This window comes from Thermobia domestica, chromosome 13 (genome assembly GCF_964235325.1).
Source record: "Thermobia domestica chromosome 13, izTheDome1.hap1.1, whole genome shotgun sequence".
In the NCBI taxonomy this organism is placed as follows: Eukaryota; Metazoa; Arthropoda; class Insecta; order Zygentoma; family Lepismatidae; genus Thermobia; species Thermobia domestica.
The window spans coordinates 157,958,614-157,981,424 of NC_137466.1; the positions used below are offsets into that span (position 1 = coordinate 157,958,614).

General features: G+C 35.6%; 1 protein-coding gene across 5 annotated transcripts in view; it reads right to left on the reverse strand.

The window, feature by feature from the left end:
- Positions 1-22,811, reverse strand: part of LOC145668677 (uncharacterized) — a 50,527-nt gene that overhangs the window by 11,403 nt on the left and 16,313 nt on the right. For all 5 annotated transcript variants that reach the window (XM_081736743.1, XM_081736741.1, XM_081736742.1 and 2 more), the window contains exon 2: positions 6,704-7,337. In XM_081736743.1, coding sequence (XP_081592869.1) covers positions 6,704-7,309 — 606 coding nt within the window. In that variant the 5' untranslated portion in view covers positions 7,310-7,337. The remainder of the gene's footprint in view (positions 1-6,703; positions 7,338-22,811) is intronic.

Here is a 22,811-nt window from a genome sequence, read left to right on the forward strand (position 1 = left end):
GATGATTTCGCGTGCATCCCAAAAAGTTATGGTCATCACCTTGTCAGTGATTTCACCATCTTCGCCTTCTTCAGAGCTGGATCGCCTTTAAAAACCCGCTGTTTCGACTGTTCCTTTGTTTCTGGAGTGTAGTAGTATATTCATGTCTCGTCCACTGTTATGTATCGACGCAGAAACTCGTCGAAATTGCAATGAAAAAGCGCCAAACCAGCCTCCGAATCGATCACATGATTGTGTTTATTCTCCATTGAGAGCAAACATGGCACCCATCTTGCCGTAATTGTTTTCAAACCAAATTTTTCGTGCAAAATTGAAAACACTGTATTTTGTGATATGCCAATGTCCTCAACTATTTCGCGCACTTTGATTGGTATATCATTCAAAACCACATCGTGGATTTTGTCAATCATTTCGGAGGAAGTCACTTCCACTGGACGTTCCGAACGATGTTCATCATTTGTGGATGTACGGCCACGTTTAAACTCATTTACCCAACGCAAAGACAGGATCAGATGTGCCATGAACTCCATCCAACTCGATTTTGATCTCTTTCGGTGTTAAACCTTTTAAACAGAAGTGTTTAATAACCACACGAAACTCATTTCTTTCCTTTTTCTAAATAAACATAAGTTTGCTTCTTCAATCGACTAGACCAGCGTTTCCCAACCTTTTTCAACTTGCGGCACACTACGGGTGTTACTTGGATTTTCGCGGCACACTTATAGATATTATTATTTGTAAATATAAAACACAGTGGTATTTTTTCTGCGATTATTGATCTTCTCACAGAGAAGAAAGCTCAATTGCTGGTTTTCCCCATGGTACATCATTATGCTTATTTTTCATTCTAATTTAAAAATAGAAAACAATTGCAATAAAATATTGAACTCAGGTTTTTAAAATTATGCTTTCTTTTTAAAAACTGTATCCAACCTTTTACTAAGAAGGAAGATCACTAAATAACGAACGAACAAACAAATCTCTCTTTTAAAACACAAATGTAGGTAATTTGTCCAAAGGATTGAATGATATTTTAAATTTTCAAGTTACAAAATAGCATGCAACAATAAAGAAGCAATAATGGTCATAACAATGATAATCATATTTTTTCAACATTAGAAATGTACAGAACAGTAACACGATATGAAACTTAAAATTGTAGATTCATAGTAGAGGTTCATAGTAATGTGTAGTGATGAGCAAATGCAAGACCAAGACCAAGACCGGAGTGGTCTTGGTCTTGGTCTTGCACATCCAGTCTTGGTCTTGGTCTTGCACTGGAACACTTGGTCTTGGTCTTGGTTTTGGTCTTGCATGCAAGAGTCTTGCAAGTCTTGCATTTAAGAAATCTCAAGCTTTTCATAGGTAAATTTTACTATGGATATAAGGGATAATAAACTCTACAATGCACCAGTAGTAACGGAAATACAATGTATGTTTCTAAATATAATATAATGTAACGTCGTGTAAGTATGATGATAGTGTACAAATAGGTGATGATCTTTTTTTTTTTTTTTTTTTTTTTTTAATGGGTGCCCACGCTTCACTACTTATAAGATATGCCTAAATCCCAACGTTTCGTAATGTTTTTATATATATTTTTTTTAACAGATCCAACACTACACTGGTTCCCAAACTGGGGAGGCTACCCCTGAGGCGAATGAAAGAAAAGCAGACGGCACAGATTATTGAAATACCATGAATTGCAAATTAATTTTTACGCTCTAAAGGCGTCAGATTTTTCTTTTCAACCACGATTAGCTAATCCATGTATTAAACAAACGTCCAGTTAAATATTGAAACTTTGTTTTACTGATTCCAATACGTACTCTATGGGGCACATTACGCAAAAGCGATTTAAAAATTGCAGACTTTCGAAACATGGGCACGGAGAAAAAAGGAGAGAATTAGCTGTGTTGAACGAAAACGAATGAGAAGGTGTTAGAAATATTAGCACTAGGAGCAAAAAAGAATTTTAGATATTGTTAAGAGGAGGAAGAGGAACTGGTTAGGATATTGGCTTAGGAGGAACTGTATTATGAGGGACGTGCTAGAGAGTATTGTGGAAGGAAAGAGATGGATGGAGCGAAGCAGACTAGTTGAAGTAAGGTATTAAAACAGCAAATTGCTACGTCAAGACAAAGAGACTAGCTGAGGACCGCCGAACGTCGAACCTTCTCTCTTGAAGCAAATAACCTGCCAATAATGGCAGAATAGCTATAATGATGATATGTTTAGCAATATTGATCAAAAAAGAGAGAGAAAATTAAATTAATAATTACTATAATCAAACCTCTTAATATTTTATAATAATTTGAGTGAAAACTGAAAACGACTCAACTGTCTATGTCTTTTGTGTAAATTCAATTTATATAAATATTGTTTACCTGTATTAGAAATACAAAATAACGGCATCAAACTCCAAGTTATTTGAAGTCTCACTTGTGAATATGGATTACTAGCATTAAGTACCCACTTCGTTGGGTTAAACTAAACTAAAATAATAATAATAATAATAATAATAATAATAATAATAATAATAATAATAATAATAATAATAATAATAATATATTTCGTTAGTCAATCACGTTTTTACTATTAGTAAAGCGCTAATATCGGTCATTTTCGATTATTTTTATGTTTCTCTCTCCTCCTCCTCCCCAAGTTGCGGGGCTGAATTTGGATTTAAACGGCATCACAAGTGTCACTGTTCGTGTCAGAGACCCCGAAAACTATGGATTCGGCACTAATATTTGGTCATTTTTGATCATTATTATGTATCTCCCTCTCCCCCAAGTTACGAGGCTGAATTTGGTCGTAATCGGTATCGGAAGTGTCAGTATTCAACTCAGCGACCTCGAAAACTATGGATTCGACACTAATATTCGTCATTTTCGATCATTTTTATATACCTCCGCTCCCCTCCGCCAAGTTACGGGGCTGAATTTTGATTTAAACAGCATCGAAAGTGTCACTGTTTATCTCAGCGACCCCAAAACTATGGTTTCCATTTTAATATCGGTCATTTTCGATCATTTTTAAGTATCTTTCCCCTCCCCCTGCCCTCACGTCAAAGTGATATGACAGAAATCATCTCAGGTCCGATCCTCATCTATGTTGAAAACGAGATCGACTTCGGTCGGGTGGTTCAAGAGTTATTAAGTTTTAATATATCTTTTTCCCTCCTCCTCCCCTAGATTCTACCATCAAAGTGAAACAAACTCTAAAAAATACCTTTCAGGAAAGAACCTCATACATGTTAAAAAATTGATTGAGATCGGTTCAAGAGTTATTGAGTCACAAACTTAGTCACTTTTATTTTTATTCATATTGATTTTTGTACATCTTCCCCTCCCCTACGTTGCTCCGTCAAAGTGAACTGACATATAACATTCCAGGCTTGAACCTCATCTATGTTAAAAAATTGATCGAGATTGCTCGTTTATTTCAAGTTATTAAGTTTTATTTATTATTTTATAACTCCCCTTTTCCTCTCCCCTAAGTTTCACCGTCAAAGTGAAATGATAAAAACACTACCAGGCCCAAACTGCATCTATGTTGAAAATTTGATCGAGATCGGTCGGGTGGTTCCAATTTTACAATGTAGATTTATTGTTGTAGTATAATGTTATATCGCTCAATCCTCGATGTGTCGTATACGTAAGGAGGCTAAAAGTTATATTGATAAACAATTATTCAACGTATATTCATTCGCCCATGAAATCAAACTTGCGGTCACATGTACTAAGTTTTTGTCAATGTCATGAAAATGTTATTTCGATATTAATTTTATGAGCACACATTAAGTTTCCAACGGATGCTGGAGTCTCGGAGCCAAGGCCATACCCATGTAGTCGATGCCTATGGTGTGCAGTATGTTTTTTTTATTAATGTTCAATACTACATTTCTATTTAGTTTTGGAAGAAAAACACCACTAATATGTTTTGAAACGAAACATCTAGTTTAACGTCCACGATTATGCATCGAGGCTAAGGGAGACGGTAACGATGAGAAATGAATGAAATGGTGGAATGAAGAAATTAGGAGAAAACATCAAAACTCCGAGAAAACCCACGCACACGGTGATTGCCCACCAAAAAGCTCCCATGGCGCAAGCTAGAATCCAACCAGGGACCCGCATAACCACACGTGACTGCTCTACCACCGAGCCGGTACTTGTGCAAGACTCTTGCGCAAGAGTCTTGGTCTTGGTCTTGGTCTTGCACCCCTTGGTCTTGGTCTTGGTCTTGCATCGGGATTCCTGGTCTTGGTCTTGGTCTTGGTCTTGCATGCAAGACTCTTGCAAAAACTGCAAGACCAAGACTCTTGCGCTCATCGCTAGTAATGTGAAATACAAATATACATTTTTCCCTACGTTTTGCAATTTGATTGCTATAAAATTAATAATTTTGTTTCGATTTCCTCGCGGCACACCAGCGGCCCATTCACGGCACACCAGTGTGCCGCGGCACACCGGTTGGGAAACACTGGACTAGACAATGAAACCACGTAACGGCTATAGCTGAAACTTTAACAACAGTCAGATGAGGAATGATGCTTACTAAAAGCAAAGCTTTTTCGATACTAGCAGTGTGATATTTGGATTTTCTTTTAAAATTCTGAAATTTTGTCAGATGGTTCAACTTTACATGAATAATAAACACACCAAATACCATTCTCGACCAATGCTTCATGAATTAACTGCAGCCTTTTAAAGTTAGCGAAGTTTCGTTCTTAAAAACATGTCTAGTTGCTATAAAAAAAAGTTTCAACAATATCTGAGATGGTGATGGTACATGCTCTGCCTGAATTGAAATGGAAGGCCCCATATATATATATATATATATATATATATATATATATAGATAGATAGATAGATAGATAGATATATGAGTGAGAAGTAAAAAAACAGAGAAACTACGTAGCATGAACTGTGAAGCGTTTTTCAGAATTTCAGACAAAATTTCAGAATTTTAAAAGATGGTGTTTTCGAGAAAATGGCGCCCAAAAATGGCGATTTTTGAAAATTTTACAATTTCTCGAATTTTTTGCGACAAAACGGTTGCACACAGAAGCGATACAATTTTTTTTTTTTTTTTTCGGAAAGTGGGTAGCTAGGTCTTACCAACCATGAAAACAGAATTTTAAAATTCGAACCGAAAGAGCTCGAAAAAAAATCGCAAACTTCGACTTTTCAGATAAATTGACATAGTGACCCTAGTATATATATATATATATATATATATATATATACTAGGGTCACTATGAAAGTTTTGAGATACGCATTGTGGCGGCACAGTATTTGAATTCCAACAATTGCGTTCGGTAGTGGTATCCAGAGCGAAGAACCGAAGCAAGTATCAACTCGCCTCGCTTATCGGCGTGACCGTATCGCCTTCACTTGTTTGTTGATGTGAGCAGTATTCGGCTGTCTAGAATGGAGCTCGAAAGGGAACATTTTCGGCCAATGATACTTTACGATTTCAAAAGTGGTTTAAAGGAGACACAAAGCCTTGACCGTTTGCAGGGGTCATTTGGGGATCTTGCTCCTTCCCGTGCTACAATTTTTCGGTGGTTTGGTGAATTCAGAAGAGACCGGACATCGCTTAAAGATGAAGAGAGAGCTGGACGTCCGGCAACAGCTGTGTCAGATGAAAACATCGCCACTGTGGAACAAATGCTTCGAGAAAATCCTCGAACAACTTTCAAGGACATTGAATCTACAGTGAACATTGGATCGCGAGCAATAACAAAAATTCTTCATGATTATCTTCGGCTCAGGAAGGTTTCATCTTGTTGGGTGCCTCACATTTGACTGAACAGCAGAAGCGCATGCGTGTGGAATGGTGTAAAGAAATGCTTGCAAGATTTGATGGAGGCAATTTTCGACGCGTCTCTGACATTGTTCCTGGTGATGAGACTTGGATCTATCAATTTGACCCTGAAAATAAACGCCAGTCTACACTTTGGATCTTTCCAGACGAAAATCCACCCACGAAAGTGAAGCGACCGCGAAGTGTGGGGAAGAAGATGGTCGCAACTTTCTTCTCCAAAGCTGGCCATGTTGCAACTGTTAGACTTGAAGAACAAAGGATTGTTACTGCTCAGTGGTACACCACTGTTTGCCTAACAAAAGTGTTCCAGAAGCTTCGGGAACGGCGTCCAAGAACTGGATTGCGTGGGATCGTGCTTCATCATGGTAACGCGTCCGCACACACGGCCAACATCACAATTCAGTTTTTAGAATCTACGGAGGTCAAACTTATGACTCATCCGCCGTATAGCCCTGACCTGGCCCCGTGTGATTTTTTTCTGTTTCCCAGGATCAAAGATCGCATGCGTGGGAAGAGATTTTGCAGCCCTGAAGAAGCTCTAGTGGCTTACGAGAATGAACTTTCAACACTTGAAGAAAGAGACTGGCAACACTGCTTCCAAAAGTGGTTTTCGAGGATGTAAAAGTGTGTACAGTGTAATGGTGAATACTTTGAGAAAAAAGGTAAGTGTTAAATTGATTTTAAGTATGTAAGTTATTTCAAATCTCAAAACTTTCGTAGTGAACCTCGAAATAAAATAAAAGTAAAATAAAATCGGCATGTATATATAAAGTAAAATCGGTGAAGTATGACGCACCACTATAAGATACAAATCTACTTCTTACCGTATTCCCTCTGCGAAGAAATAATTATTAAAGATATTAATTACCTTTTTAGTAGCCAACTGTTGTACTGATACTGGAAATCGAACTGCTGGTCGTCCACATTCAATTTCAGCTTTTGTATCCTGGATCTTTTTGGCTATTCGCAGAGACGAGAACAATTCAGGAGTTTCAAATGGAGATTTATAATGTCTTTTATCCTTTTCACTCCCTCTAAAATCATGATCACTAAACAGAACATGAGGCGCTACTTCCACTGTCCGGCTTTGAATAGGAACTTCACAAAACCTCACGAATTCCTTCGTCACTTCAGGTCTCTTCGTTGGTTTACGTTGGCAGATATTTGAATTGTCTTTTTTCACTGGAGCACTGTTTCTACTTCGCATTCGTAGTTTTCTTTCATTTAGGGCTCCATACAACTGGCTATCTACTGAATCACAAAGACAGTACTTATTCAGATATGCATTACTGTCTGTTTTCTTGTATTGTTGGTCAAACTCTTTCCTCGCAATCGGGAACTCTTCTCTCGGTCCTTTGTCTATAATATTTCCAGTTGATTTCAGTACTCCGCGAGGATGTTTCTCACTTTCAATAGGACATTTCAAAAGATTTTTCGTAATTATTACGCCTGGTCCACAGTTGCACACAGCCATGTTTTAATCAATAATCTCCATAACAACTCTGAAAATAAGAAAGAAAATGGATTTAAACATGTTATTCAATGTACAATGATGATGATAATAAAAGCCTCGGGCCAGGACTGATATTTTGATACGATCCCAGCAAAGTAAAATGGACATGAGATTTAGAACATGGAAGCTTAGTTATATTTGGAACACGCGATATAAAATATGTTTTTGTTTCAAGATTTTATGTGAAATCCGGCCGACGAGAAGTCTTTATAGGGCATGCACATTAAAATCTGTTAACAAGCGAATTAGAGAAATAGGATGGACATAGTAGGAGTTTACGAAGTTAGATCGGAAGGAAAAGAAATGGTCCATTTTACTTTTGTTTTATGGAGAAGGAAATAAAAATCATAAGCAAGAAACAAGATCTGTCGTTCACAAATTAGTAACATTAGCGGTTAAAGTGGCGAAGTTGCTAATGATTAACTTTCATTTATTACTCTTAAGGATTGCTGGTGTGATATTGCTGTTCTAAATGTACACTCATGTCCAAAATTATTGTCGCGTGCCTATAAATATGTTGTTGTAGGAATATAATTTGATAACGAATTCGACCGGATATTTCTTATAATGTTAGTATATGTATAATCGGCAAAGACATGTATGTGGCAAATTTCATGTCAAAAGAGCAGCAAATAAGAACAATAAAACGAAAATAAACTTTCTTGTTCATTTAGCAACATTTTGTTTTACTCATTCTAATTTTCGTATTTATAATTCTTTTCCTATGAAATTTACCACAAATATACATTTCCCGATTATATACATAGTATCAGTATTCAAAGTACCCTGCAAAATCATTAGTTAATTATATTCTTACAAAAAGACAGTTATAAATATGCGACAATCATTTTGGACATGAGAGTACATACACCAACAGAAGATAAGGATGATGATATACAGGACAGTTTTTACGAAGAAGTAGAACGTGTATCTGATTAATTCCCGCGATATTATATTACAATTCTATTAGGGAATATCAATGCGAAAGTAGGACGAGATTTTGAATAGTATTTTCAACCGATTACAGCGAACGAAAATTTGCATAAAAAAACTAATGGCAACGGCGTTAGACTCGTGAACTTCCCAACGTCTAAACACCTCATCGTAGAGAAAAAAAAATTTCGACCACATCACGATATTCATATACATTAGGGTGGAGTGTAGTGTTGTAAAAAAACGTTTTTTTTTCTGTGAAGTTTTTTTTTTCAATAAAAAACCGTTCTTTTTCATGTTTTTTTCAAATGTCTGTTTTTTTTCTGGCAACTATTATTTATTGACTTACGTTGCAGATTATTGAAATAATCAACAGAACTTGAGTCGAAGCCCTCGTAACTTACAAATCTTTTGTTTCTTTATACGTATATACTAGCAAAATTGTGTGATTATTCCTTTCGGCCCCAGGTCATTTTTGGCGTTTTCCTACATTTCCAGTTAGTGACTTATTGATCAAAAACCATTCATTCGATTGATATGGTTAAGGCCTTGTTTTTTAGAAAATAGATGTGACTATTTTTTGGTGTAAGTTGCATTGCAGTGTTGCCAATGGGTAGGAAATTATTGAGGGAAACGTAGGGGTGAAAATTTACAAAAAAATCCTTAACCGAATTTCAATTTTTTTTGGTATCTAGTACCACTCCTGCTATATGGGTTCAAATCACCAAAAAGAATCTTTGGTGTGTTGACAAGGTACAGTGAAATCCTGTAGTCGCTTGCTTCCATCCAAAGAGGGAAAGAAAAAATTATGTCATACACATGAAATTTTAACACTTTTTACGCCTCACAAGCAAAAATCAAATATGCCGGGGCTACAACTTCTCTAATTATCCTATTGAAACTTTTTATGATGCGTTCTGTAGGGCAAAGAGGAAGCTTTCAGGTAGTGGTACGTTTGTTTCAATGTAGCCAGTAAGAGGGTAATATTAGAGGGGAAAAGGGAATTTTTTCCGAATTTTTCACCTAAAAGCGGGAATTAATTGTTTTGGCTGGAAACACTGCCATCAGACAGACGAAAACTATCTAAAAATAAACCTTAGTACTCCAAGAATATATCCTACAAGTATCATGGCTATATATAACTAAGTAAGCATGAAATTTTAAAAAAATCTCATTCTACCTCAGAAATTCACCATTTTCTTACCACTTACAGTACATGGTTTATTATAAACCTCAACTGTACTTTCCCTAATTATTCTAGTGAAACTTTTTATGGTGCACTGCTTAGGCTAAGAATGAGGCTCCTAGACACTGCTATGTTTGTTCGAATGTAGCCAACAAGAAGGAAATAATAGAAATAAAAAAGGGAATTTTTTCCAAAATTTGCCCCTAAAATCTGGAATTAAAATTTTCTGTATCTGGCAACACTGCTATCAGACACACACAAACTATCTTAAAATAAGATTTGGTATCCCTCTAATATATCCTACAAGTAGTATGACATCTAATAAAGTAAGCATGTCAATAAAAAATATCTCATTCTACCTTTAAAAAAATCACAGTTATCTTCCCAATTAGAGAACAAGGTCTACTGTAAACCTCAACTGTACTTCCCCTAATTATCCTATTGAAACTTTGTATAGTGCGTTGTGTAGAGCAAACACGAGACTTCCAGATACTGGTACGTTTGGTCCGATATAGCCAACAAGAGGGAAATAATAGAGACAAAACAGATATTTTTTCCAAAATTTCCCCCTAAAATCTGGAATTAAAATTTTCTGTATCTGGTAATACTGCTACCAGACAGACGTAAACTATCTTAAATTAAATATTGGTACATCACTAACATATTCTACAAGTGTTATGACGATATTTAAGGAACAAAACTTGTAATTACCAAAAATATATTACGGTAAACAGAAAAGTAGGGAAAAATTAGAAAAATCAAGGGTTAGAACCTAAATATGAATTCTTCGTGCGTTCCCTAAGTATCCCATTGTAACGATCTGAACTTGCGTTTCTTAAGTAAGGACAAATGTTCGATTGGCGTAAGTTGACTTGCACTGGGACGTATAGGTACGGATTTATAAATAAAAATTTCTAATTTTTGCCCAAATTTAGGAAAATTTTAATTTCCCTAATTGGCAACACTGCGCGCAGGCCCGTCCAATTGATGTCATCAGTTAGGTATCCATCCGAGGTATCTACTTGGCAAGTCTTAAGGAGGTCTTTCTACAACGAAGGAAGCTACAGGGAAAAAAGTAGTAAAGGAAATTTGTAATCAGAAAATTCTCGCATTTTTGACTGGGGTGAAATTTGAGAAGGAAATTCGACACCAGAAGAAAAAAATTAATATAATAAACTATAGTCCAACCATATTTTGCAAGAATAATATCCCGATATCTTAATTAGTGTCCACACAGGAGTGGATTAAACAAATGACACACCCGTGTGTGCCACTTTGGCCACCTGGGCCACTGAGTATACATTTGATTACATTTTGTTTTAGTACTAACTCGTGTTGTTGTTGTAGTTATAGTCTCGACTAATAATAATATCGTTGTTGTAAACAATAACTTTATAAGGAAAATTTTCTCCTTTTTACATCTTAGTTCGAACACTGTTGGTGAGAAATGCAGGGTGTTTCAAAATGAATTTTGGGGTTTTAAGTCTTCGTAGTCCTTATTACATTTTACGTACAATTATAAACAATGCATCAAGTAAAAGAGCACCTCAAACAGTCTTTGCTACAAGTGTTCAATGTGAGATTCATTCGTCACATGGCACACATCTAGTCGATAGGCGAGAAAGGCCCATAAACTTTCCGCCATATGGCACAAAATACATTCAATTTAGGAGAGTCTCGTTTCAAGTGTACCATCTCCTGAGGATTTGCTGACGGCCAGATACAAACATTATGAGTGTTCACATTAGCTCTTAGGTGAAATGTCGATTTACCACTGAAGACGACACGATCCAGTAAATCTTCATTGTTATGCAGCAATATTTCACTTGCGAAATTGGCATGTAAACCGTAGTCTGTAGACTTTAGACCTGTAGCAACTGCAAACGATAAGGATGTAGTTGCAAGCGTCTCCTTAATATTCTTCACACAGACCGTTGCACTGTACAGATTCAGTCTTTATTAAAACACAAAAAACTTTCTGCTCTCCAGTTTACATCTTTGCTGCTTGCTGTTTCTAACGGCAGACAGAAGAAACAATGCATGTACATGCGTGCGTACAAAACTGTTTGAGTTGCTCTTTCATTTTATATAATATTTATAATTGTAAGTTAATTGTAATAGATACTACAAAGTTTCAAAAGCCTAATATTAATTTTGAAACATCCTGCATTGCTTCAATTTGAGTCATCCTATATTTGTGTCTTTTATATACATATCATCAGGGCCGGTCCTAGTCAATTTGTCGCCCCATGCAATGGCATAATTTGCCGCCTCCCCCTTTCTCCAGAAAGAACAAATCTTAAAAGTCATGATTTTAAGTATGCTACTCCAGCATGAACAACAAAGGTGAGGGTAAGTGCAGTTGCACTCAGAAAGGCTTAACCCTTATCCGGGCAAGACATTTTTGTAACGTAAACGGGCAACCGGGGCCTGTGAGGCCCAGTATATATTTTAAGTGCAGAATACACAAAATCAATGCATATTGTCACTTACTGTTCAGACTAGTCTAGAATGTACCGGTATATATTTTTGTCAAGTAGCGAAACTTCGTGTCACGCTTTAGTAGGCCGACCAAGCAGAATAGCAAATCCGGTCCAGACATTTTTGTAACATAAACGGGCAACCGGGGCCTGTCAGGCCCAGTATATATTTTAAGTGCAGAACACTCAAAATTCAATGTCTGTTGCCGCATACTGTTCCGACTAAAGGTTACAATAGTCACGTGTTCAATATATAATTATGTAACAACTTGATCGAATATTTGACAGGAATTTCACTAAAGTTATACGGGGCCTCCTAGGTTACGTCAGGAAAAGATTTTCAAATTAAAAAAAAAAAAAAGCTTTACCAACTCGATATGTTTATGATTTTAACTTCGACGAAAGATAGAAGAATTCAGTATTTTATGTCTTCTAAATATGTATGGTTATTGAGAAATTTTAGAAAAATGAAGCTACTGGGCCTGGGAGGCCCCGGTTGCCCGGATAAGGGTTAAATACTCACTAAAAATACAATCCCGTTGTGTGTGTGTGCTTTTTAAATATTAATCTATTATGTTAGTGAAACATAAAGCAAACACACCTGCAGAGGATAGATGGTAATCCTTTTTATAGAATTCACTATCGAGCTTCAATCTCAGTGTATCAGTTTGCAATTCCAGTGCAACTAGTTCTTTTATCTTTATTTCTTGACTTCTCTTCTATATCTGTTAACATTTTCTAAAAAACTTGTTTCTATCTTCAATGATAAGGAACTTGTTTCTGACAAAAACAAGACTAGTTGTCATATCAAAACTGTGATAACTTACTAAATGGAACAGATATTCACTACTATTCGAGAATTGAATTCTTGCATTTGGCAACAATCAATCAATTTGTGCTCGGATTTATTCGACTATTTGCTTTAGCATTGTCCATGTGGCCTTAAACTAATGCATCCTAAACATAATTTATGAATGTAGTATTCAAATAGAAGGTCAGCTTAGTAAATGTAACTACCATCATCATAAAGTCTGTTTCCAACAAGAAATATTTAATTTAAATAATATACTTATGACAGATTTTGCCGGACCATCCAAACTTGAAACTCCATGCAAATGCACGTTTTGCATATATGGTAGAGCCGGCTCTGCATATCATATGTATCTAGTCGACAAATTATTTATATACGACATTTAGAAAAATACTATTAGGCAAATTAGTATTAGTTTTTATCTTTAGACAAGTTATATGAATTTTATACTGTTCGTGACATTATTTTCGTACTTATTAAAGACCTACTTTCACGAAAAAACAAAATTTCATTTCTACTTTTATTTCTTAGTTGATATTGATGAAAACTGCTGAAACCCGAATTGTTAATAGGTATGGTATTCATGTAAATTGTAAAATATTTGTAGCGTATCAGTATCAAGCGTTTAATTTATGTTGCATTTTACGGTGATTATATCTACATAAAAATATTTAATACTTAAATAGACGTAAGATCATTAGAAATGACTATTTGAAAAAAAAAACGAAATTTAGAAAAAAAACGAGAGGCAATGTTTTTTTTTTAAAAAAACGTACATTTCTGAAAAAAAACGAACGGTTTTTTTTCTATTTACAACACTAGTGGAGAGAAAAAATTTTTTTTCGAAATGCGAATTTGGATAGGGGGCAAAAGTTGCATCATATCATAATATTTTACTACAGAAAATTTCAGCTCTCTGAAACAATTTTTAGCCGGGGCGCAAGGGGCCTTAAATTTGCGATTTTGTAAAAATTTCTATTTACTATGTTACTATTTGGCAGATCTTAGCTGGAAGCAGACTGTAAATTTTAGTGTAGATAAAGTGCAAAGGATGCATCCTGTATCAGTAGATAACAACAAGAACTTTTAATTCTCTAGAATTATTTTTAGCCGGGGCGCAATGGCCCTGAAATTTGGGAATAATTAGACGAAAAGTGATCAACTATAAGCAATTTGCTAGTTTACCGTAAAGAAGCTTTTTGCTTTTTAGTAACAGTCTTTTTCTGGTATAATGAACTTGTTGGCAGTACTAAGTCACTAGTATAATAGTTTGGTGGGTGGAGATAAGAGGGTATAGAACGAAATCAGGGCGCGCACTCGTGCAGGTGCTAAAGTCTTGTGCAACTGTTTGGCAGCTTGACTCTCGATTGTTGTTGGTGTGTTGTACGAGTGCTCGGGACACGTGCCTGGTAAGAGGCCATGTTGCTACGTTAGTGACTTGATGCTACGTTAGTTATTAGTTTTGCGCTTTTATAGTTACTGATGGGTTTATTATATACCACTGTATTACAGCCTAACATCTGATGGTTTTGTTTTGTGCTATAAAGAAGAAGAAAGATGGCAAAATCAACCAGGTAGAATGTGTCAAGAGCAGAAGAGACGTTTTGTAGTGCTAAAGATCTCGACTGGAGAACGCTTCCAACTTACGAAGACGTTATGGCATGTTATTTATTTACGCGTCAGCAGCTAAAGGGGGCGGAAGTAAAGAACCAGCAGAAAATTTGGTTTCCACGAAGGTGGTAGAAAAGATGGAAGACATTTGGTAACGTGTTTCAATTCATGTTGTTTCTTTCGGCCGTGTATCAATAGTGATCAACAGTTACCACAGGAAATATGTTTAAAATTGGCAGTAAGAGAGAGCATGAAAGAAGAAATAAATTGCAAGAAGCAGGGCAATAAACCATTCGATTTAGCAGCTTGTAAGTGTTTAGATTTCACAGTGTGTCGTTGTACTGGACACTCAAAATGCCTGAATAGGAAAGAGTGTTTTATCAGACCAAAGGATAAGTAGAAAAATGGTAATCTGTGGATTTGATGTTACTTGGACAAAGAAAAGAGATTGTTAGATGGTGAATGTGAGACGAATCCAGTGTGCAGCTTCGGAAAGATTTCCTCAGAACTCCCTACATGCCTAAACGTGCGCCATCTCAGTTATGATCAAATATATTTGTATGGAATATGTCAATCTGTCATAAGAGGTGGCTGTGATAAAAACCAAGCAGATAAGAAACCTAGGAAACTTACTCATACTAGCTGGTTAACAATGGCTTGCAGACTTTCGCGTCTATATATATCAACGCCAAATTCTTCAGAGGAGCTCTAAACTCTCGTAAAGTTCGTAGTAAAAGTATATGTATCAGTGTGGTTCAGCATAAAACAAACCTCTTGCCAAATACGGAGCTAAACATTTGTTCTTGATCATAAGACTTTCGAGATGTTTGCAAGAACCATAAAATACTTTTGTCAATAAAGTAATTTCCAGAAATGCATTCTATGCGAATTCTGAAAATATTCTTATTGCCATGATTGGTGACTACAGATCAGCTACGCGAATCATTGCTGCCGATAAAATCCTCAAATCCAGAAAACAATGTAAACGTTGTGAAACTCGTTCCTTCCAGGTGCCATTATTAAACTTCGAGGCTAGTAATTACACAGAAATGATAAACTAAAATGGGTGTAACAACAAAACCGCCAATACTGACTCATATCACAGATGATAAATTGCGAGAAATTTGTTCTTGAGAAAGTACAAATGTTGTTATCCCTGAGTTTCCATGTTATACGCAAGCAGTGGAAAGATTAGTGAAAATACTTAGTGAAGATTCTTCGTCAGTATATGAGCCAGGAGAGATTTTTTATTCGTTCCAAATTTGACAAAAAAAAATACATGACTACTTTTCAAATAAAGTCGCAGTATTTTGCTTGAAGACGTGAATGAAATTATGAAACATTCAATCTAATACTGGTGGGTAAGTGGGATGAAACTCGACGGCAGCCACCTCCATGTGGTGAGTTATGGGTTGATGTAGCCTGTAACATAGAATATGAACTTTGATAGCTTTAAAAATCCACCTGGACATGACAACGAATCTTAACATCTTCAAATTACAGTTTTCCTCAAGCGAAGAGCTGCCTAATAATTGCACAAATGAACAACAAACGTGTATTTATTTACAAAACCTATCAAACTTAAGGCCCATTGCGCCCCTGCTAAAGAATATTTTAGAGAATTGAGATTTCCGGTGGTAAAGTACTACAATATGATGCAACTTTTGCCCTATATCCGAATTCGAATTTTAAAAAAGAAAAATTTGGGCTCTTTTCATTCATTTATAAAATCTATCAAACTTAAGGCCCATTGCGCCCCGGCTAAAAATTATTTTAGAGAATTGAAATTTTGCATGGTAAAGTACTACGATATGATACAACTTTTGCCCCCTATCCAAAATCGAATTTCGAAAAAAAATTTTTTTTTGGCCTCTTTTCACTCCACCCTAATATACATATATTTCGACCTCACCAGATGGAAAAAAACAATCAAATTGATCACGTTTTAATAGAAAGAAGACAGCTTAGTATAATTGATGTTCGGTCATTTAGAGGAGCCGACTGCGAAACTGACCACTACCTGGTAAAAGCAATCATAAGAGAGAGAGGTTATCGTTGAAAAAGGAAACGCTCAGCATCTGAAAACGGAGAGGTTTAATTTAAAGAAATTAGAAGTAAGCCAAATGAGAGGGGAATAGTATATTGAAGTGACTATTAGATTTTTCGGCTTTAGAACAATCCGAATGCATTAGTATTGACGATACTTGAGTTAAAAGTAGGATAACATTAAAATTCCCGACATATGTAATAGTGTGGGGGGAGGTAATTCCGTGGGATTTTGAATGAAGCAGTTATATGATTGGTGGCGATGCATAGGTAATGAGCCGTAGAATCGTGTACTATCGGGTGTTCTGTCTCAAAGTGTGACCGAGCCGGTGTATGATGTCATATTTCTAAGATGTCCGCTAACGTCGACATCGATGTCTTTTTAGTGATATACAGGCTAAAGATCTCAACTGATTTTCATGGGAGGTGGCTCATTTTATTTCTTTGGTTGCCCATGAACTTCAATGGGCATACCGATTAAACTAGCGAATGAGTTTTAATAGGTGTCTCATTTTTCTCCACGGCTATTATTTATACATATTGCATAGATATTTATCAAATAGATAATTTTATTTATTTACAAATTTAATAAAAAGTCGGCAAAACTGATATAAAATTGAGTTTTTTTTTTTGAAAGATATGCAGTTAAATATCGACAACGAAAATAGTGTGAGGTATAAAATGTTAACAAATCATTATACCGATAAATACGTTTAATTAAACAAAAGTTTCCGATTATAGGGTAATTTATTTTCGTACTCTAGTGGACCACTTCCTTATTGTCGTTAAAAAAAAAACGCATCCTATTTAAACAAAAATGAAAATTAGTAAATATGTTGGGTTCTAAAAGCAAAACAAATAGTAAAATACTTCAAATACACAAACAGTCTCTTTTTATTATTACACGATTATTTAAAAAGGAATCTAATAATAGAAATTCGACTTAGCAGTCATCAACTGAGTCCGACAATTGCATTTGATTGTCCTTTTCACTGTTGTCAAAATGCTCTTCCTCTGCTCCGCATTTGCACGGTTCTGTACACCTAAGTGATTGAGCACGGTATTTGTAATAGACACAATTGACATTACATCGTCCTTTCACACAACTGCAACGTAGCAATTTTAAAATAGTTTCTGGAGTGCACGGTATAGAAGGGAAGATATATACCGGTATTTTCATCAAAGCAGGAAAGAGAAAAAATGAACATCCAACCCTGCTTAGAAGGTACATTGACACGTGTCGAATGAGCTTGTTTGCTGTGCAATGTTTTGCCTTCAGGCGAACTACTGGTGATCGACTAGATAAGAGTCAAGAAAGAAAGAAAGAAAAAGATATGCTTATTTCATGGAGATATGTTTACTTCTTGGTATTAAGTATTTGAAAACCAAAACTGTTCTGAATATCAATTTTCTAATTTCCATAATAAGAATAAAGGGAAATGTTAATTGTTATATGTAAGAAGAAAAAAAGAAAAAAATATATTTCAAACAGATAACAAAATAAAACATTTTACTTAACCACGCTTTGGCCATGTTTGTTTCAAATTGTTTAGAATGTTTTTCCTAATTTCAATAGATAAATGATGGAATAAGAATTGTTAATTTCCATAGAAAAAAAAAAAAAAACAATTACACTTATTAAACAAAAAGAACAAGATAAAATATTTTAGTCTGCCTTGGCAATTCGAAATGCTTAGAACTATTTTTTTCCTTTCTGCTTGTGAACACTTCATATCTTCAAACTAAGTTTAGTCTTGAACAAAACATTTTTCAATAAACATAAAAATCTTATAATTTTAAACCTAATAGCATGTCCACGAACCATGATTATCTATCACCGCATTGATTCGAGGAGGGATTGAATCAACTAATCACGAAGGAAGACAGGAATAGGAAACGAAGGAAGTGGACTGGGACCTATATGTTAGGTGCCATCCCAGCATTTGCCTGGTATGAATGACGAAAACCGAAGAAAAGCCTCACTCAGAATGGCAGGACTGAAAAAGCTGTTATACCTTTTCAACCAAGTGTCCCCGTACACATAGTGAATGAAACATCTTATTTCTCAACACTTTCAATCACGTTTTGTTGGAGCGTTTTATATGAGATCTGATCCTTGATTATTTAATCGACGATGAAAATGTCTGGGTCATTGTCCATCTGAAAATAAAAATTTTCGTTTGGTGTGGGTAGCATAATATTCAACTACAAAGTTTTTCTTATTCCTGTTACCTAAGGGTATTCTTCCTGTTACCTAAGTTTTTTTTTTTTTTTTTTTTTTTTTTTTTTTTTTTTTTTTTTTTTAACTACTACTACTTTCTTCAAGACTAAGCACGATTCTTCCTTAACCTCCTAATCTCACTTATAAAGAATTTGTGATCCAAACTTCCCCCTTAACAAAGAGAAATAATGAAACCTGTTGACTTAAACGATTGAAACAATATTGGTGAAAATTTCACGAGCAGCAATCACGCAATAGATGATTAGGATATTTAAAACACAATCTATACGATAGCAGAGATGCTACAACTATGTGATCTTTTAATTGAAATGTATGACGAGTAAACGAAAAGCTATAATACTGAAAACTGATACACATGCTATTTACTCATATGTGTGTTATTGTGTGCAGAAAGTAGTGTTGCTGAGGAAACGACACAAGACGAAATCGTCCAACAGAAATAATTAAACCTTTTTGAAAACGATACTCCATGATACTTCACGAAACGAGAGAGACCCCGTCGTGAACAACACTAGCAAAAACCACGAAGTTTACGTCGTTGTTGATAATGGTATGTATGCATTTCGAATATAAATAACCCTCACAACTATACTGATGTAATTGCAGTTCTCATTCTTGACATCTGAGCATTTGAGATTAAGAAATAAGCGCTTATACCTTGTTCTGAGAGATCATATGTTTAACCCTGTAGCTGTAAGAGGTTCTAAAAACAAAGATACTTAAACAAAAATGCACTGTTTCTGGATATAACTGGGTAATATTTACTGTTGTCTGGGTTTAACAAACGGTTCTGCGAACTGGCTGAATACTATCATCGGACCGCGGGGAATTCCCTCGTAATAGTTAGAGTGCTTACCTTCGGCACGGGAGACTCGGGATCGATTCCTGGTGGTAGCTTATGTGGTTCAGATTCCATGTTAAGATCTAGGTCCATGTCTTAAATTGCCTCGGCGCTGAACAGAATACTAAACTCCAAATCAATCCACCACCCAATCAATCGACGTCGGAATCGGGAGCGCTTTTCCGTCATAATTAGAGTATAGTGACTCAATGATAGAACGCTAACTTTTGGTTTCAAGGTCATAGGCTCGATTCCAGGCTATACTATGTAAGTTTGTGTTGAACAGCATTGTGTCCATTTGTTTCTAAAAGTTATTTATTGCCTTCCGCTTCATTCCTCAGTTCCTTTCATTAATCATTTCGTTCACTCAACATCTATTTCCTTTAGCCTCCAGAACATAATCGTTGCGATGTTAAAATTCCCATTTCATTTCATAGTATTAGACCAATAATGCAGTCTTGAATTTCCGAAATCACTTTTCATTGTACACTCCTCAATTACCTGTGAGTAGATCATGAGTATTTAGGTATCTAAATTATTTATAATAGGCAATCTGGCACTTGTAAACTACTATGCATGAATTATTTGTTTTCCTCGAAAACAAATTCAAGTATTGTTTTCCTTCTCTGTCTAAAAGCACTAAGCTGAGTATCGAAATGAACATTGCTTTACAGCAGACACTGGCTTTGTTTGGAAGAGCTACTTACAGACCTCACGTGAAAGCAGCAAGTCTCTCGGAGAAGTTAACTCACATGAACAGGGTTGGGAATATTTTCTCCTCTTGCCCGGCTGACTTATTTCTTTCGTGACTGTACATTACTTATGATACGATAATAATTATTTCCCCTATTTTCCTATCAAAACATAGATGGCCAGGGAGATGCGGGTGTGGAACGTTAGCCTATTGCCACTCCATCACTTGGAAGTGAGTGCTTAAGATATGTTGGTGTAAAACTGGCCTTATTGGCGGCAAATTTTTACTTTGAGCGTCTTTTTTTCTAAACAGACATCACCGGAGCTTACCAATGTCTGAAAACTGTTTTCCTTGTAAATACACGCGACAAATGAACCTTTCTATCAATTTTTCATCTTCAGGGGTAAAACTTTCTGAGCAGCCTAATCTATCAAATGCTTCTAGAACATTTTCTTTAGAAGATTCAAAAACGTTCCAGAAAGATTGTTTTCCTTTGTTCTTGAAGCAACCTACTGTCACATCCAGAGAAGTCCTAATAATGCCTTAACTTGCTTGGGATTTAGGCAAGAGTCAAAAGGATTAAGTTCAATTGACCTCTTATTAGCTCCAGTTTTGGTCACAAGCATATTGTCTGGTGGGAGCAACTGAAACCACCACAATAACAGAAGAAATACGTCTGTATCTGTTGAATAGATGTGGAGTGTAGAAGCACGGGCCGATACATGTAAACAGTGTAAAATAATTTTTGTATCAACTTCCTCGTGACTACTTGCAAGTTTTTAACATCATTTCTAACCGAAAACTTTACCTCGATCCTCCAGCTAGCAACTAAATTTTACTTCATTTTCTGTACATGCAATAATACTTTACGAGCAAGGTAAGCTGTCAACTCATTCTTAGTCCTGTGATGAGACAGTAAAGATCTCAACGTTACTTTCCTTATAACTGTGGAATCTGTGATTTTATATTGAACAGGCGTTGTTTTACTAGCCTTTTTTTTCCATTGAATTCTTTAGTTCATGCTTGACGTTCGTAAAACAATATTTCTGGAACGTTTTTGAATCTTCTAAAGAAAATGTTCTAGAGGCATTTGATAGAACGGCTTGCTCGGAAAGTTTTACCTCTGAAGATGAAAAATTGATAGAAAGGTTCATTTGTCGCGTGTATTTACAAGGAAAACAATTTTTCAGACATTGGTAAGCTCCGGTGATGTCTGTTTAGGAAAAAATACGTTCAAAGTGAAAATTTGCCATCAATAAGGCTAGTTTTACACCAACATATCTTAAGCACTCACTTCCAAGCGATGGAGTGGCAATAGGCTAATCTTTCACACCCGCATCTCCCTGACGATCTACGTTTTGATAGGAAAAGAGGGGAAATGAGTATTATCGTATCATAAGTAATGTACCATGCACTCAAAAAGCTATTTTAAAATTGGTATGTTGCAGTTGTGTGAAAGGACGATGTAATGTCAATTGTGTCTATTACAAATACCGTGCTCAATCACTTAGGTGTACAGAACCGTGCAAATACGAAGCAGAGGAAGAGTATTTTGACAACAGTGAAAATGACAATCGAATGCAACTGTCGGACTCAAATGATGAGTCATAAGTCGAATTTCTATTATTAGATTCCTTTCTAAATAATCGTGTAATAATAAAAAGAGATTGTTTGTGTATTTGAAGTATTTTACTATTTGTTTTGCTTTTAGAACCCAACATATTTACTAATCTTCATTTTTGTTTAAATAGGATGCGTATCATTTTTTAACGGCAATAAGGAAGTGGTCCAGTAAAGTATGAAAATAAATTACCGTATACTCGGAAACTCTTGTTTAATTTAGCGTATTTATCGGTAAAATGATTTGTTAACATTTTATACCTCACACTATTTTCATTGTCGATATTTGACTGCATATATTTCACACACACACACACACACACATATACACACACACAAAAAAGCTCAATTTTATATCAATTTTGCCGACTTTTTTATTAAATTTGTAAATAAATAAAATTATCTATTTGATAAATATCTATGCAATATGTATAAATAATAGCCATGGAGAAAAATGAGACATTTATTAAAACCCATTCGCTAGTTTAGTCGGTATGCCCATTGAAGTTCGAAAAAGTTATTTAAGTTTACCCCAGTTTTGATGGTTTTCTTAATTTTTGAAGTAGTGAATCTATTTATTTGGCAAATATCTATGCAAAAGATACATGCAGCAACCAAAGAAATAAAATGAGCCACCTCCCATGAAAAAAGTTGAGATCTTTAGCCTGTATAGCACTAAAAAGACATCGATGTCGGCGTTAGCCGCCATCTTAGAAATATGACGTCCTACACCTGCTCGGCCACACTTTGAAACAAAACACTCGGTAGTACACGGATTCTATAGCTCATTACCTATCCATTGCCACCAATCATATAACTGCATCATTCAAAATCCCACCGACTTTGCTATATTTACAAATGCCCTACAGTGTAAGTGTATCAACTTATTAAAGAATGGCTATTAACCTTGCGCTTACATATTAAAGAGAACGGACAGAACAAATCTCAGAGATACGGATTGTATTTTGAATAGATGGAAAGATTTCTTTGACAATTTCT